The 18,322-nt window shown below is 36.7% G+C and overlaps 2 protein-coding genes across 2 annotated transcripts in view; one reads left to right on the top strand and one right to left on the bottom strand.

Moving 5' to 3' along the window:
• LOC145684027 (uncharacterized) overlaps positions 1–18,322 on the bottom strand; it is a 157,613-nt gene that overhangs the window by 74,285 nt on the left and 65,006 nt on the right. The window lies entirely within an intron of this gene.
• On the top strand, positions 17,081–18,115 carry LOC145683111 (uncharacterized). The gene has a single exon (XM_081754471.1). The coding sequence runs from the start codon at positions 17,081–17,083 to the stop codon at positions 18,113–18,115; it is 1,035 nt and encodes a 344-aa protein (XP_081610597.1).

Raw genomic sequence — 18,322 nt, 5'->3', positions numbered from 1 at the left:
ACAACAAAATATACTTGTTTTTTTTCTTTTTTTAAGGAAAACAAAATATACTTGTTTTCTTTCTCTTTTTTTTTCAGAAAAACATTATTTATAAACTATTTTATAAACATGAAAGATAGAAATTTACAGATAATTTACTGGAATATTGAAAAGAGAAAGTAAGTAACATAAACCTTCCACTTTTCAGAGTGTAATGTTTGTAAATTAGTATAACGCAGGAAATTCAAAAGCAAAATGAGGTTTTTTCCTTCTCTGGAGATGAGATTTTATAATGATTCTGGTTGGGACCGCTATAGGACGGCAAATTGCTCAATGTTATGAACTACGCAGGTGTTTCGTAAATGTCGACAGTTTATTGTTACTGAAATCACGCACAAATAAATCGAAAGTCGTTCTCAAAAAGTAGCCTACCAGAAATCACTCTTGTAGGACTAAGCAGTGGGGGGGTCTAGGCTGGGGCCGGGAGGCCTAGGTCAACCCAGTATTTTGAGTAACAAAACTAATTTAAGCTATTATTTATATGTTTTTGAGAGTTTATAGTAAACTCAATATATACCTATCATAGTCTGGGATGTTTTTACTGCACCAAATTTAACGCATTTGTGGCCAGAATTGTATTTATTCATATAATAAATAGTTTCACCTATTTCTGTTCTCTGTTATTTTGAATTCAAAGTATTTTAATCACTAGGACTATTTGCCCTACAGTTTAATGTGGAGTCCGAAACACATAAACTCCCCTACTGAGAATGGAAGCCCAGCAGCGAAGCTGCTAACACTCCACAATGCGATTTCCATTCTTTCCCGTGAACACATGTGGAAATCCAAAATGTTCACCCTTGTCCCACAGACAGGATTTGTTGTGCGATTTCTGTGGGATATTTCTGAGTTCTTTGTGAGATAGTCTCTTTTGGACAATCTCTGGTGCTTGGGGTCCCGGGTTCGATCCCAGCCCCCGCCAAGTGAACTTTGTGGTGGACAAACACCGTGTGCATGGGCTTCCTCGGGGTTCTCCCGTTTCCTCCCAATTTCTTCATTCCACCATTTAATTCATTACTCATCATCACCGTCTCCTTTAGCCTAACCGGTATAACCATCGGACGTAAAACTCAAAGATTTCATTTCTTTTTTTTTCTCTCTTTTGGACATTCAAATATTGTCCCGTTACAGGCAAAGCATCAAATACAAGGGAAATCCCGTGGATATTTTCATTATGCTTAAGGTTTCTACTGCAAGCCTGAAAATCTGAGAGACGTTCAATGAACATCCCTTGGACGAGGGGCGGATCCAGGACCGACTTCTGGGGGGGGGGGGGCAATGGGTTGTCATACTGCTACTTTTAAGGGCTCCAAACTTTGGGATGGGTTTTATTTATATATATAACATAAGAAAGTTTCCTCTTCTGGGGGGGCGATCGCCCCGATGTACCCCCCCCCCCCATGGTTCCGCCCCTGCCTTGGACGTATGCTATGTAGACGCGAGGGAGCTTTTCGCCTATTCAAATACATTGCGTATCTTTAACCTTCAGCGTAGCTTCCTAATTCTGTTAAAAAAAAAAAAAAGTTGAGATATTCGTACACATGCAATGAAGAATACCCAACTTCTGCTGTAGCGAATCGATAATGCTCGCTTCTTGCGTTGGGAACTGTGATGCATCTTGTGTATGTAGTAAACGGCATCAGTTGTCAGATGCGGGTCAAGGAGATCGTGACAAAGAATTTAATAACACGTGACACGACAGTAAAAAGGACCTCCATTTCTCCTCATCTAACGGTATGGCTATTGTTGAAAGCCCAAAACAAAAGATTTCCTCCTAATATAAATCTTTGTTTCTGTTGTTTAAAAGTCTTAAGACATTTGACACCAATATTCCGTGTGCGACCATACTATTAACAAGCAGTCGAATAAATAATAATTTCTTCCAATTCCTATAATTATCATTGTTTCACTAAATGAAACTTATTATGATTTGATTTGCATCAGACCAAGAACAAAACTACGGAAAAAAAGGTTTTAGTAGCCTATTTCTCTAGGAGTCATCTTCATACCCTCGTGACCATGGTAAGCATCAAGGGCGCCCATGTTGTGCTTTCCAAGTGGGGGCAAGTATAAGCGAAGTTTCAAATTTTGCTGTAACTAATGTAAAAATTCTATTGGGTTTTCAATATTCCCAAGTACAATTTTCTCTTGGGGGAAGAGGGGGTGAGTGCCCCACCCTGCCCCACTGATGGGCACCCTTGGTTAGCATTACTGTTGTTTACGAGATTTGAAACGATCACTTTTTCAAATTCGACACAAGAAATTTCAAGTCTCGCGAGCAGAAGCGCACCCAAATATTTTTGTTAAGAGGAGTCCATGGTTAGGGAGTGCAGTCCAATGCTACAAGACATTGTGTCTATGTAATATTGAATCGGTGTTATTCTACACAAAACGACGATAAATATAAATTCTTAGAAAAAAAAATGGTAAAACTGGATTGTTTTTAAAAGAAAAGAAAGAGTACAGATGAAGTGTCAAACCAAATCTTTAGGCCACGTCAATCGTTCCTCTACTAAACTAGTGATGCCGATTTAGCCTATTTTTGGCTAAATCTAGCCTACTTGGAGAGTCATTTAGCCATACAAATCTACGAAATGATTATAACCTTAAATATAGCTTATTTTATGAAATTCTTCTGCCATTTTTCGCCTCTTTTATTAGCCGTTAAATCAATTCTAAAATTACTTTTTTCTTTGAAAATCAAATGTAATTTTTAAAGAAAAATAAACCTATTTGCCATTATATATTGACATTGTATTAATTGATTTCTCTTGACTGAGGGTGTTTTATTACGCAACAAACATTTGTTTTTCATTTTTCGTCTCTCTCCCCATCCACAGATTTATAGGTACTTAAGAATACTTGTCTACTCAGAAAGAATTTTAATGTCACTCCCGTAACGGTCCTGTTTCGTACTTTTTAATTACTTTAATTTTCGCACTTCGTTGCAAGAATGACAGATCTCTTATACGAATTTAATAACTGTTTGGTTCTTCTAGCAAGGGCGCCGATTTCTCTGTAAATTTGGGGGAACCCATTCAGATGCAGAAGGTATATATATTAACATTTTAAGACAAATTGCACTTGAATTATGCCAAATATTGTTTATTCATAAATACAATAGGGGGCCCACATGAGTTTTCGGGCCCCCGGGCCCCCTCGGCCTCCTCAGGATCGGCGCCCTTGTCTTCTAGCCACAGAGATGATTTTAATTTATTAAAGGAAACAAATAGGACATCTAATTAGCTTGAAAACAATCAATCATGACGATTCGTGTGGCTGTACGGAAAAATTAGAACCGTTGTAACGACTATGACCTGCCGAAAGAAGTACTACTGAAAATTGGAACAATGGCAATCTACATAACCAATCCACAATTCAACGATGAATCGAATCCTGTTCCAGCGCCTCGGCTAGCTGCGACGTCATCGATGATGACTTATTTCAAATCAACTCACAACATAGCATTTCAAAATCTAGCCATTTTTCGCGTAAAAATGCTTATTTCTGAAGGTCATTTAGCCTATTTCCTTCAGAGATTGTTGGCAACACTGTTAAAGTAGTTTTAGGGTCAAACCATGCTAAGTGATCGGGAGAAAAGAAAAATTGCCGCTCGACCGTTAAAAAAAAAAAAAAAAAAAAAAATCTAATTTGTTCAGAAATGTTAAGTCGATATAAGAGTATTTCAAAACCACAATTAATTATTATCTATTTTACAACATCCAATGGCGACGCAGCGGCTACCGCCATTTCTTTTTTCTCGATTTCAGCCATTTACATTGCTTTGAATCTCTCAGCATGTATTTGTCGTAGCAAATTGAAAATTGCTGGACGGCTCCAACTTGTGCAGAGGTAAAACTTTGAACTCTTAACATATTTGTCTAAAACCACTTGAAAGGGGTCAAATCAGGGCCTGCAGTAGCAACATTTTTGGACATTGAAGACATGTTTGGGAAGAGGAAAGAACTGACGTAGAGGTCTGAATTTGTGTGTGTACGTATGTAGTACGGGGTCATAAGTTTAAACACAAAAAATTGCGTATCTGTAGCTGCTCAGAAAGACCTAAAAAAGATCGTAAATTTGGGGAATTATGTAAATTCGGCATATTTCACTGTCCAATATCTTCAATTGGCCTGGATAGAAAATATCTGAAACTTTGGGAATAGTTACTCCTTTAGTATACCATAACACATCAACACCTGTTGAGCCATTGTTCGTGCAAGAAACATTTTCTAAATTACTAAAAGATGTACCTCTTGATGTTTGTCAACGTATGTGGGTACAGCATGACGGGGCTCCAACACACTTTAGATTAGCTGCTCGTCAGTGCCTTGACTATTTCTTCCCGCATAGATGGATCAGAAGGGGAGGTCTTCATTCTTGGCTGGCACGATCTCCCGATCAGAGGACAATTAATTTCCTCTTCAGGGGTTACTTGAAATCTCCCACCTACGACACACCTGTACAGAACGAAGAAACCATCCTTGCACAAATCCCCGCTGCCTATCAATAGCACGAAACCAGCCATCTTCGAGAAGATGAAACAAAACTTATTACGGACGCCAGGGGACGCCATTTTGAGCATCTTTTGTGAATGTAAGTACATTTGCTCTTTTTACTAGTTTAATTTTCAGTCTCGTCTAGCCTTAGAATGTGTCGTCTTCCATTACCATATACGGAATGTTCGATTGTTGCACCTGACCTCCTACGTCACTCCGTTGTCGTTTATTACGTACATATTTCATGCTCCAAGGATCCTGCTTCCTAGGATCGCTCTCAACCTTCGGTGATATCCGGGCTTTGAGATCCCACATTTTCCCATAATTTATACCACTTTCGTGACGCCAGCAAATTGCCTCCTGTTTTGTTATGTCCTCTTGAATCACTCTCAACTTTCCCTGGCCCTTTTTCCAACGCTCCGATAATAATACAGTACATTTCTCCGATTCTTCTCTTGCGCCGCCACTGTTCCTCATCGATTTGTACATGAATTGAATCTCCAGGTCCAATAATGCACTATTTCCTTTGACCCGACCTTCCTCCGACAATTCGTTCTCTAGTTCTATTCATTTTTATTCTATCTTGGTACATTTTCGACGGGCTATAGCTCAGTACTGATGCATTTTCAGATAACAACTTCTTATATTAAACCACTTCTTTTCTCATTATTTATCATCCCTTGAAGTTTGACCCATCATTAAAGATACATCCTGTATATATATATATATATATATATATATATATATATATATATATATATATATATATATATATATAGTATTTTTGTTAATATCCAAATTTGGCAGTTAGCTCCTTCAGAATGGAACAAGTAATAATCGGACGGTGCAATGTCCGAAGAGTATGGCATATGAAATAGTTGAATATGGTTTCTTAACTTCGACAAATATGGAATCCAAATGTATAGAAAATGAAATCTGTGAGTTTTACGTCCCACGCGTATGCCGGCTAGGCTAAAGGAGACGGTGATGATGAGAAACGAATGCAATGGTGGAATGAGGAAAGTGGGAGGAAACGAGAAAACCCACGCACATGGTGTTTGTCCACCACAAAGTTCACTTGGCGGGAGCTGGGATCGAAACTGGGACCCCATGCATCAGAGGTGGACGCTCTACCACTGAGCCACTGCGGCCTCTAAACTTCAGGTGTAACGGTGACTATTTACGAGTATAACCCATTTTCAACTAATAAAAAAAAAGATGTATAATTTTAGAATGTTACAAGTTCTCCATTGCACTCTTAGATGGCAGCAAGAATCCTCCCCCGGTTGACATCTACCGGACGGAATTGAAACTTGTAGAAATAGAAATAAATGTGCATTTCACATGATCCCCTTTACACATTTTAGTAGAGTGTATTTCATTGATTAATTTTGTATTTGCCTGATGTCAGCAGCAATTCTATATACGTAGTAAGTGTCTCCAAACTATGCCCCGCGGACCAATGCCGGCTCGTAAGAGCCATCTATATTCTTCGACTAACCAAGCATAATTGACGTTCTGGGGAATTCCGCTGCTCTGCACAAGATGGCACTCGAGCTACAGTATTATCTTGGTCTTATGAGCTAGCTAGGTCTTCGGACTTAGTGGTGAATAGTGCCTCTAGGCTAAAAAGTTTGGAGATCTACAGTTTAAAATGAGACCTGAATCTCTGTAGTGCATTCGATACTCTTCCACCGAGAATCAAACAGAGACTTCGTACATCAAAGGTACACATTATACTCACCAGGGTCGTACCCAAGGGGGAACTAGGAATGGCCGGCCTCCCTAAATTTTTACTGACCCATTAAAAGTTTCACAGTAGGCTTGAAAACGAACTATAATATGGTGATAAACTATAATATGGTTGGATCGGGCCCCCCTAAATTCTACCGCCTCCCCCTTGGTTTGTCTACCGGCCTGCTAGTCTCTGAACTGGGAAGAAGAATGGAAAAGGAGTCTATAATGCAAGACTAATTGAATTCTTGTAGCATCTGCGACATATTACGTTTTCGCATTGATTTCTCTTTGGGTAACGAAAACCTGCTCCAAATTGATAGGCATCTTTGGTTAAAATGAGTTATCATTTTGAAGCATAAACTGTTCACACATGCACGCTGGAAAACTGTTGTACGAAATTCGATATTTCATAACGTAAGCTGCTTAAAGAAACCTACACATATGTGATAAATCTTTTACGGAGAATGGAGTTGAACCACTCCATATGAAGATGAAGCTGTACTCTCCGGAATAGTCTGGCTAGCTAAGCAAACAGTCACGAATCTGTGATCTTTTGGATGTTGTTGAGTGAGCAGGACACGCCTTGAGGCGAGGGAGAGGTTATAGCCTACATTCATTGCTCTCGGAAAAGGTTACTGGATCCTTCCTCTCTACTGTTGCAAGTGAAATGTATTGGAACCACGTGGGAAGGTATTTTCCGATGCACTGATCGTGTCGGGGTCAGACGCTCCGCAGAGTTTGATAATGCTCTTTCTTGTCAGTCCAAGTGGAGGTCAAAGGCGTTCCGATCTTTGGTTTTATAGTTCTCTCGCTGGCTACATTGCGGATGGCATGGAAGGAACAGGATTTCCTTGACGTTTGGACATTTGAAAGTGAACAACTGGTTTTCTTCCTAACTACTATATTATTTTGGTTAAATTATACCTCATGCATTACATTTAATGATTGAGTTGTCATTTACAATCGTAATCGCTGATAACAACTCACTTATTACTGTCAAGATCCTACTGAAATTATAATGGTAATTTGAGTGGGCAACAAAGGGGATGCTTTCAATGTATTTTTTCTCGTTTACAAAATATTACGAACGTCAAATAATATTGTATATGTCTAAATCCAAGAGCTACTCTGTGGCTAAGCAGTTAGCGTACGCGCCTTTTGCGTGGGAGACCCAGGTTCGATTCCCGGCAGTAGCTCATGTGGTTAGGATTCCATGTTAATCAGTAGGTCTCGTCTCATATAGCCTCGCTCAAAATCAACTCAACTCATACTAAATCCAAGTCTACTTCCAATTCAAGACGGCCACTGTGCAATTTTTTTTTAAAACGAAAGGTTACGAAAAGTACATCTACAGCATATACTGCGTGCATTTTCAGAACTTAATAAAAAATACACTAAAAATTAAATCAGAGTCAGACTAGGTCTCCGAAACTATCCGATTTAGCCGGGACAGTCCCGAATTTTCATAAGCTGTCTACCCAAAACCGTTGGAAACTCCAAATGTACCGCTTTTTATCTCTAAAAAGTTAATATCAATCGTGTGATAATTGTAAAATACCGTTTTAATTACCGTAATTACTTTTGGTGAATACTGGCCTATTATTTAATAAATTATGATATTTTAGCTAAAAGTGACTCTGTAAACTATGACAAAATTGTAACTTTTCATGGAATGTCCAGCTTTTTCTCCCAAATAGGTTAGTATCACTCGTATGATAATTTTAAAATACCGTTTTTATTACCATAATTACTTTCGGTGAATACTGGCCTACTATTTAATAAATTATGATATTTTAGCAAAACGTAACTGTGTAACTAAGGCTAAGTTTTAAATTTTCATATAATTTCCCGGTTTTTCTTCCAAAAAAAGTTAATATCAATCGTGTGATAATTTAAAAATACCGTTTTTATTACCGTAATTACTTTTGGTGAATACTAGTCTGCTATTTAATAAATTACGATATTTTAGCAAAACATAACTGTGTAACTACGGCAAAATTTTAAATTTTCATAGAATGTCCAGGTTTTTCTCTTTTAAAAAAAGTTATCAATCGTGTGATAATTTTAAAATCCCGTTTTTATTACCGTAAATACTTTTGGTGAATACTGGCCTATTATTTAATAAATTATGATATTTTAGCTAAAAGTGACTCAATAAACTATGACAAAATTGTAACTTTTCATAGAATGTCCAGCTTTTTCTCCCAAATAGGTTAATATCAATCGTATGATAATTTTAAAATACCGTTTTTATTACCATAATTACTTTTGGTGAATACTGGCCTACTATTTAATAAATTATGATATTTTAGGAAAACGTAACTGTGTAACTAAGGCTAAATTTTAAATTTTTCATAGAATTCCCCGGGTTTTCTTCCAAAAAAAAAAAGTTAATATCAATCGTGTGATAATTTAAAAATACCGTTTTTATTACCGTAATTACTTTTGGTGAATACTAGTCTGCTATTTAATAAATTACGATATTTTAGCAAAACATAACTGTGTAACTACGGCTAAATTTTAAATTTTCATAGAATGTCCAGGTTTTTCTCTTTAAAAAAACGTTATCAATCGTGTGATAATTTTAAAATCCCGTTTTTATTACCGTAAATACTTTTGGTGAATACTGGCCTATTATTTAATAAATTATGATATTTTAGCTAAAAGTGACTCAATAAACTATGACAAAATTGTAACTTTTCATAGAATGTCCAGCTTTTTCTCCCAAATAGGTTAATATCAATCGTGTGATAATTTAAAAATACCGTTTTTATTACCGTAATTACTTTTGGTGAATACTAGTCTGCTATTTAATAAATTACGATATTTTAGCAAAACATAACTGTGTAACTACGGCAAAATTTTAAATTTTCATAGAATGTCCAGGTTTTTCTCTTAAAAAAACGTTATCAATCGTGTGATAATTTTAAAATCCCGTTTTTATTACCGTAATTACTTTTGGTGAATACTGACCTGGCTATTATTTAATAAATTATGATATTTTAGCTAAAAGTGATTCTGTAAACTATGACTGAATTGTAAATTTTCATAAAATGTTAGGCTTTTTCTCCCAAAAAGTTAATATCAATCGTGTGATAATTTTAAAGTACTGTTTTTATTACCGTAATTAGTTTAAAATTATGATATTTTAGCAAAATGTAACTGTGTAACTAAAGCTAAATTTTACATTTTCATAGAATGTTCCGATTTTCCCCCCAAAAAGTTAATATCAATCGTGTGATAATTTTAGAATACCGTTTTTATTACCGTAATTAGTTTTAATGAATACTGGCCTATTATTTAATAAAGTATATTTTAGCAAAAAATAACTCTATAACTCTAACTAAACTGTAAATTTTCATAAAGCGTCCCGGGTTTTTAGTTTGAACATCTCAGAGCTTTAATTCAGATCTCCATTAGTTTTCCTCACTGGAAGAATCCGATGAACCTGGAAATGTTCACGACTAAAACAGTAGGCGAGAAAAAGGATAAAGTTAGAACTTACTGTTAACTTGTGACACTGTTTGGTGAAGATATAACTCCACATCATGTGTCGCGAAAGTAAGACGACCTTATATTTTTTTGAGCACGAAACTAAGGCTCAATAACTAACTTCCAAATTATGCCATACATAAGTATCGGAGAACTTAAAGGATGGCTATATCAGTCCGTCCGTCTGTTTACTAGTATCAGAGCAAAGGAATACAAAACATAGCTAGGAATAGTTTCCTGATTTGGATTCCAAGAATATTTTTAATTTCCGTTTCAACATTGATCATCAGAGCAAAACCCAAATCAGTAAACTACTCCTAGGCTTCAATCCTGCTTTACTCTGGATAAAGCTGTAAACTATGGTTTGGACTCTCCCGTGATCATATATCCTGGATCCGCCACTGTATATATATGGGATTTATATATATACACAGGGATTTATAGCATGGCCAACAAGAGATGGTCTCTGACTTTTTTTACCACATGCGGTGGGACATTGCAGCCCCTACTTTGATACCAGTGTTACCAACCACGATCACTCTGTCTTATACCATTAACCCTGCGTTAGGCGCGTATGATTTTGTTGCACGATTAGGCGCGTGGGTGACAGGCGTCACCCACCTATTAAAACATACTGCTGCAGAAATAATTTATTTTTTACAAACTGTAGACAGGGAGCAGAAGTATGCTACTGCCGCCACATCAAACACCAACAATTAACGTTCAGCTACTGAAATGTGCGACTCCGAACACCGACACAAAGTGTTGCCAGCGTGAGACAAAAATCACTGGGGGACACCTGTCACCCACGCGCCTAATCTAGGGTTAATTAAATTGCCACTACAGTTGCACCGAAAAAAACCTTGACACGCGAGTAGTGGCAATGTCACTGCGAGCTGTCAGAGACGTTCTCTTACTGGACGCACTATAGTATTGAGAAGGTAAGTCAATCTCCTTCTTCACCTTTGTTTTAAAACCGGAAGTGAGACTATTGCCATTTTCGGTTTCGATATTAATCCCAATTCATCAAAAACTTCAATAAATTACTTGAATCAATTTTCTGACGTGAATTTAAGATCATAAAGATATGTCCCATGATAGCCCTTGCCTTTCATGTGAAACCGCAAGTGATAATAGAAATATAGTCTACTAGAACTTAGGGCTTAAATATTGATTTTGGTAGAGGGGAACAGCAAGAAACAATTTTCGTGAATAATTTAATTCACGAAAAATCATATAACACTATGTTATTGTACGAATTCAATCAAAATTACCCGATTGGGATCAAACTTGGCATGGCGGAAGACCTTAAGCTGCTACAAAAGAGTGTGAAAGGTTATCGGCACCCGAGTTATAGATGGTCAAAGTTTGAGTCAGATTTTCACAAACAAAAGAAATCATACACCGAACTCATTTGATAGAGATGTAACTTTTACGGACTATAAAACGCACCTTAACCCCTTACCGCATGCCGTGCCATATATGCCATAGTGGCACACTTTAGCTTTTTTTGTGATTTATCAAAGGCATCAAATGACTGTTTTGTCTGCTGTGTGAGATATTAATGTGTATGAATAATATATTTTGGTGTCATCTGGCATGTTCTTTGTGAGTTGTAAGTGTGTCATATATGGCACTTACTTATTTCTCGTCGGAATTAAGTGAAAAATCTAAAATTCAAGTTTTAATTCATTTTTCAAGTTTCCATACGAGGATTTCCAATATTGATTATTTTTTTCGCTAAAAGAAAAAAATCATGCAGAAAGGGGTTAATTTTTAAGCATTTTTTTTGTGCTTTAAGCAATTTTGTGATGGCGGGGCGGAAGAGAGATAGTGTTAGCAAGCTTGTGAATCCGGTGTCCCGACAAAACGTACCAGCGACAAAACGTACCACTTGAATTTTCGCGACAAAACGTACCACTTTTGATGACCTGTCATAAATGACAACCTGTCATGGATTAATTAAAGCATTTCTGATATGTATTCCACGACAAAACGTACCACTTATATAAATTACAACCTGTCATGGACTAATTAAAACATTTCAGATATTTAATCCGCGACAAAACGTACCACTTCAAGGAAAAAGTTGACCTTGAGTGAGTGCAGGCTGGAAAGGAATAAAACCCCGTGTACACCATAAAAGATCTTGTACAGCGGGGGACACTTCTAAATGGTACAGCCATATGGAGATTTACAGCTAAGGTGTACCATTTAGAAGTGTCCCCCGCTGTACAAGATCTTGTAGCTGTCATAAAAAAAATCTTGAAACCCTACCATATTTCCCCGTGTACACACAGTCTTGAAAGGGTCATAAAACATTTTTTCTATCTTGCAAGAAGTTCAACAAGGTCCAACTTTTTGGGCCGTCTTGCTTGCTACCTGCTATCGCCCTCCCGCTGACATAAAAGAAAATCCAGTTGCGCCGCTTCCGAAACAACGGTTTCTTTTGGGCTGGAGGGGGAAGAGCCAAAATACACATTTTTACGACTGCCAGGGAAAACAAGTGTCTCTTCTTTTGTTAACAGCTCGGTTCCATGAATGTAGGCATCGAAATAATTTAGCTTCCTCACAGATATCAAAATAGCATACTGAATTCAGGATGGTATTGTGTATTCCATCAATAGATGTGCAGTTCGGCAAATTGTTTGAACTTCCCCTGCTGGATTTTACAACAGTATCCCTTCCTCCCTCCAACCCTCTTTTGACCGCATGTGCGGGGTTGCAATGTCTGATCACCTTGCTGCATGTTATTTACAAGTTCATTCGCTGAACTTTGCTCCCAGGGTCTCCACATCTTGTTACAATCGAATATAATATAGAGTATGTATATAAGAAAACTATATATGTTGAACAGCAATCCTCTAAACACTGACTGAAAGGACAGCGGTTGGAACTGTGGCAACTAAGCACTCCACGTGGACCTGACGAGCGGTTGTCAAATGCAGGAAATGAGGGTTCTGGTTGGCCATTTAGTTATCGAGGGTGTTTTCCACAAGTTCTTGCGGACGATGACTTATTTATGGCACTAGCCCCCACACATAGAAGGCGGCATCCTTTATATACAAACTGCACATGTATTCATGGAATAGAGTATACTGCAAGCTAAATTCTGTAATCATAGCAGCTTTAATCGAAGTTGTTATCTTTCACAATTACTAATTTTCATAACAATAATAATAATAATAATAATAATGTTTTTTCCGATAAACTGATTGTCACCAAATAATATTATATATATATATGATGGATTAAATGGAAATTTGAACCGATGTACATAGTTTTCAAGGTTGTACTTGAGCAGAAATCCTTAGGTTTTGAAATTATTCTAATTATGCCTATATTTTGATTGTAGATAGAAACTGCGGTGGCTCAGTGGTAGAGCGTTCACCTCCGTTTCTTGGGGTATCTGGTTCGATCCCAGCTCGCGCCGTGTGGACTTTGTGGTGGACAAACACCATGCTCCTGGGTTTTCTCGGGGTTTTCCCGTTTCCTCCCACTTTTTTCATTCCACCATTTCATTCATATCTCATCACCGTCTCCTTTAGAATAACCGGCATAGCCGTGGGACGTAAAACTTAAAGATTTCATTTCATTTTTTCGCAATAATTCTGTAAGAAGAATAACTCTTTCTTTTAGTTTTATCATAAATTTTAGATGTTATTCTACTTGTTCTTCTTGGAAAAATAACTAGATACTATTCTCTTATTAGCAGTGTTATTCACATCTATATCAGTAAAAATGAATGTGATTAAAGAAAAAGAAAAAAAGAAAGATAGCTAACTGCATAGAAATTGAAAATTGACTGACTCAGTTGCAAGTAAACCGTTTGACATTATAGCTGAAACAAAGATAAAACAAACTTACTTCGGTCTAGTATCAAGTCATTTCAATTGTATTGTTTTCCAGTAGTTTACCTCCAACATGCTAAAGCTCGCAGTCAGGGGCGGTTTTAGGATTTTAATTTTGGGTAGGTCCGCTCCTCGCGTATGGATACATATGCACATTCGATTGATTAATGACAATAGGAAATTACTTTTACAGTAGTTGTTGATGCTGTTTATTAAATAATTATTTACCATTAATAGAAAAAGTGAAAATATATTTACTTTTTACTATATCTTTTAGTGTTTATATATTTTCAGTTTTATATATTTTTGGGTAGCCCCGTGTCTACCCGCTAAAACCGCCACTGCTCGCAGTACGTAAAAGGTTCCACAGTTCACAGCCTCAAGACATGTTTGGCCATATATTAAGCAAACAATGCAAAAGGATGCGTAAGACGGCCCTGATCCCCCATTATTTGACCCTATGATTTGATTGAAACTACAAAAAAACATACAGGTATTTTGATATTGATATTGATATTTTGTATTGTTGCTATTTACATTGACAATATAAATATGAAAATCAAAGTATATATGATACTATTGCATATAGTATAGAATTATGTGTACACTGAGAAAAATCCGTTATTCGGACAGCGGTATGTTGTACAAATATATGGAATCCTTACGATTAGTACGGAAATCTGTACGAAGCATACGTTATCCATATACTACATAGTTACTGCCTTTTTCTCATTTAGACATTATATCATGTCGCTGCAGGGTGTCTGACATCTAACAAACTTCCGTATACTACACATGTATACGTATATTATATACGTCAACTATATATTTCATACATCCATCTGTATGTGAGATTCTGACCGCCTATGGACAGTTGTTTCTTTCATCATGAGTGACGTCATTGAACAAAGAACAACTTTCGTCAGTCATTCGTAAGTAGTTGAAATAAGAATGACTGTCATTGATCCTCAACTCTGGTAAAAGAGTGGAGTGAATACCATGGCCATAACGACGTCTTATCCAATCCCTCACCCATAGTCGCTTCCTACCATTCCTAGCAGCAGCATAATTACATGCTACAAGTACGGTAGGTATAAGAACAAAAAAAAAAAAAAAAAAAAAAAAAAAAAAAAAAAAAATTGCTCTTCTACTCCAAGTGTACTAGCAGCGTGCTCCATGTTACACGTACAATAAACTGCACTGTACTGAAACTGGGAATTGAAGAAACAAAGACCCTACGCTGTAGGAAAGAAGCATGGAAACATCCTTTCTTTTCCTTCGGGACAGATGGCCTAAATCTACACAAAGGTTGCTCTTTTATATATTCCGATGCACATTTCTGAGGATCCATTTCGCTACAGATGAAAGAAAGTATGCAGACATGAATGAGTGAAAAAAATTGTTCGCGCCAAAAGAAAAAGGCCAAGGATACAAAATCTTGACACTGACTTCACAAACAATAAAATATAAATATACAGCAATTAATAGGGTCTATAAATAAAATGAAAGCTATATGCACAAACACATCATTTTGATCACTCGTGAAGTTAATGATGTGATAAATTAACAACTTACGTCAGGAATGTTATGACAATTTTGGTTTCCTCTTGCGAGAGACGTGGCCATATGAATATGTGTGTCAAAAGAATATAATTTCTGCTGTCATCGAAATAGCATATTGAATTCATCACGGTACTTCAAGCTAAATTCTGTAATCACAATAAATTTTAATCGAAGTTATCATTTCTCATAAGTCATTGTTCAACATTCATCAAAATAGGAAATAAGTAGCAAATAGGAAGTTCAGCTGATAGTATTTCAAAACTAATAATAATAATAATAATAATAATAATAATAATAATAATAATAATAATAATAATAATAATAATAATAATAATAATAATAATAATAATAATAATAATGGGCTTCTAAGAATGGAGTCAACAGATTTTGGTGAATTGGCCTCCGAACCTATATGGTCAATAATAATAGTAATAATATAATAGTTGTAGTAGTAGTAGTTCATATTTCTAAAGCTTATATTTCATCTACAAGTGTTTTTCTTATTAGGTATATTGTACGTATAACGAATAACCTATCTCCTTTTGCTTTCCTGGTGGGAATTGACCCCTTTTCATTTTCTGTTGCGAATTATCCGTGACCCGGTTATATATATATATATATATTGCCCACTAGCCCGGTCAATGAAGGGAAAATGTCAGAACAAATTTGTAGCAAGATGAATTATCTACCAATCGTTAGCACACATGTAAAGGTATAATTTCTCAAAATTCTCCTAAATTCTCCCCGATGCTTATCCCGCTATTCCCCTAAACCCCCCTGTGAAGCGTTTATGGCATCACTCATATCTTCGTTACTATATACCCTAGCGCGTTCACTCTCTCTTCCCCCCTAAGATTACGTAGTACAAATACGATTCAGTACAATTTATAGCTGGAAGTAACTGGTTAGGGGATATTTGTAAAAATCGAGACACCCTCCCTCTGGAAGCGTTTACGGTATCACTCATATTTTCGTTATCGTACAGTCTGGCTTGTTTGTTCGTTTTTCATTTTATTTCTAAGACTACTTCTACAAAGAAGGTTCACTAAGATTTTTAACAGGGAGTAACGGTTTGGGAGATATTTGTAAGATGAATCGTGAAAACACCTGCCCGCATCGTGAAACACGGGCCAACAGAGCGGGCAGGCGTAACAAACACGGGTCATGGCGTAACAACTGACTCGTTATCCCATCCCCCTTCTCTGATATTACACTTGTCTCACTTTTAGATGTGATTTAATTAATGGATAGAATAGAAACGTTCGTAATATAATATCATCTTTTGATGTTAAAATATACTTTCAAAACTAATCAAACACAAGCAGGTTTCTAATCCTGAGAGAAATCCATATTCCATGAGGAGTAAAATATATAAATTAGTCCCTAACGGAGCGCTTGTTTAAAGGCTGTACGAAAAAGATATATATAAAACTTCTTTCAAAAGGAAGATTCTGGGTGCGTTCGCCACTCCTCAGCGCCGCCTCTAGAAGGGTGGAGATAAATACGAATTATGAAGCACTGCAGTCCACACTTTTAGTTAGCGAACCAAATATCGAAAAATGTTTCAAGTTTATTTTTCAAACCTGCCCGCCCCCTCAAAAATTGTGAAGGTACTTTTTTTTTTTTTTTTTTTTTTTTTTTTTTTTTTTGCAGTAGTTTCAATTATAAGAACTTCTATAAGGACATTCTTCTGTTAAATGGAACCAACAGAAATTCTTAAAATTCTTCAATGACATCTTCAATATCTATGCTCACTGAAATCGACTTTTCAACAGAAAGCAACATTATGGAGTCGAGTCTCTGTTGAAACAGTCGATATTAATTTGGACTTCACATAATTCATCTGGGAAAAGATCCGTTCGAATGAGCAACCAGTAACCGGAGTCAAGACAAGACTCAATGAGAAGAACTCTACAGAGGCAGAGATGTGCGGCGCAAGGAAATACAAAAGAGCCTAACAGCTGTAAAGAAGTGGTGTTAGAAGAAGAAACGCTCAAGATGCTTGACGGTACTTCTTTTCTGTTAGCTGACGACGGAGAAGAAAATAGAATTATAATTTTTTGTGGTGATAAGGGCAAAGAGAGCTTGAAACGCTTTAATCATTTTTTCATGGATGGTACTTTCAAGTGCTCTAGTAAACAGTTTTCTCAGATTTACAGTATCCATGCAGATTTTGGCAGTACGTATGAAGAAACCAACATCAATCCGGTAGTCTTTGCTTTATTACCCAACAAAAATAAAGAAACATATGTTCGTTTGTTTCGACTCATCCTTCAGTCTGTTCCGGAGTGGAAACCAGAAATAGTGAACGTGGATTTTGAATCGTCGGCAATATCTGCGCTTCGCCAAGTATTTCCTGCGACAGAAATCAGTGGATGTTTCTTTCATTTTAAGAAATGCCTTTGGCGGAAAGTTCAGGAGATAGGACTTTCGGTGGAGTATCGACAGAATAAGGAAATCTGTTTGTATATACGCATGTGTGCGGCTCTGGCCTTCTTAAAACCAGAGGAAGTGTACGATGGCTGGCTGGAAATACACTCAGAAGCCCCAGAATCAACGAAGCTAACTCTTTTCTTCGATTACTTTGTAAATAGTTGGTTGGAAAACGAGGACATTCCAGTAACAATGTGGAATTGTAATAATAAACGACACCGAACTACAAATGCCGTAGAGGGTTGGAACAACCGGCTAAACACACTATTAGGAAGACCAAACCCGCGCGTTAAAGACGTCATTATTTGTTTGAGGGAAGAAGCCGAGAGATCACACTGTGCATTTTTGAGGTCAGAGTTAAACATTCGAAGCTCCAAGAGGAAGAAGAAGTACATAAAGTATGATGAACACCTTGAAAGAACAGTGAAGCGCCACTATGAAGAAAATGGTAGTCTAAGATCTTGCTTAAAGGCAATAGCTTACATACAGAAACTGGAATAAACTACAAGAATCTTCTAAAATGACAAGAGACCAAAATATTCTTGCTGCTGATGTAAATAAAATGAAAAGCAAAAATATAAAATACGTACCAAAAAAAAGAAAAAGGAAAAAATGTTGACGATAGCTTAACCACAGCTGATTTTAAACACGCCAAAGTAGTTATATTTATACATTATATAGTTATTTTGCCAGTCCAAAGCCTGGATA

The sequence above is a fragment of the Thermobia domestica genome, chromosome 4 (assembly GCF_964235325.1).
Source record: "Thermobia domestica chromosome 4, izTheDome1.hap1.1, whole genome shotgun sequence".
Taxonomy (NCBI): Eukaryota; Metazoa; Arthropoda; class Insecta; order Zygentoma; family Lepismatidae; genus Thermobia; species Thermobia domestica.
Note: the sequence above shows the minus strand (reverse complement) of the source record. Positions and strands in the feature narration are given on the sequence as shown.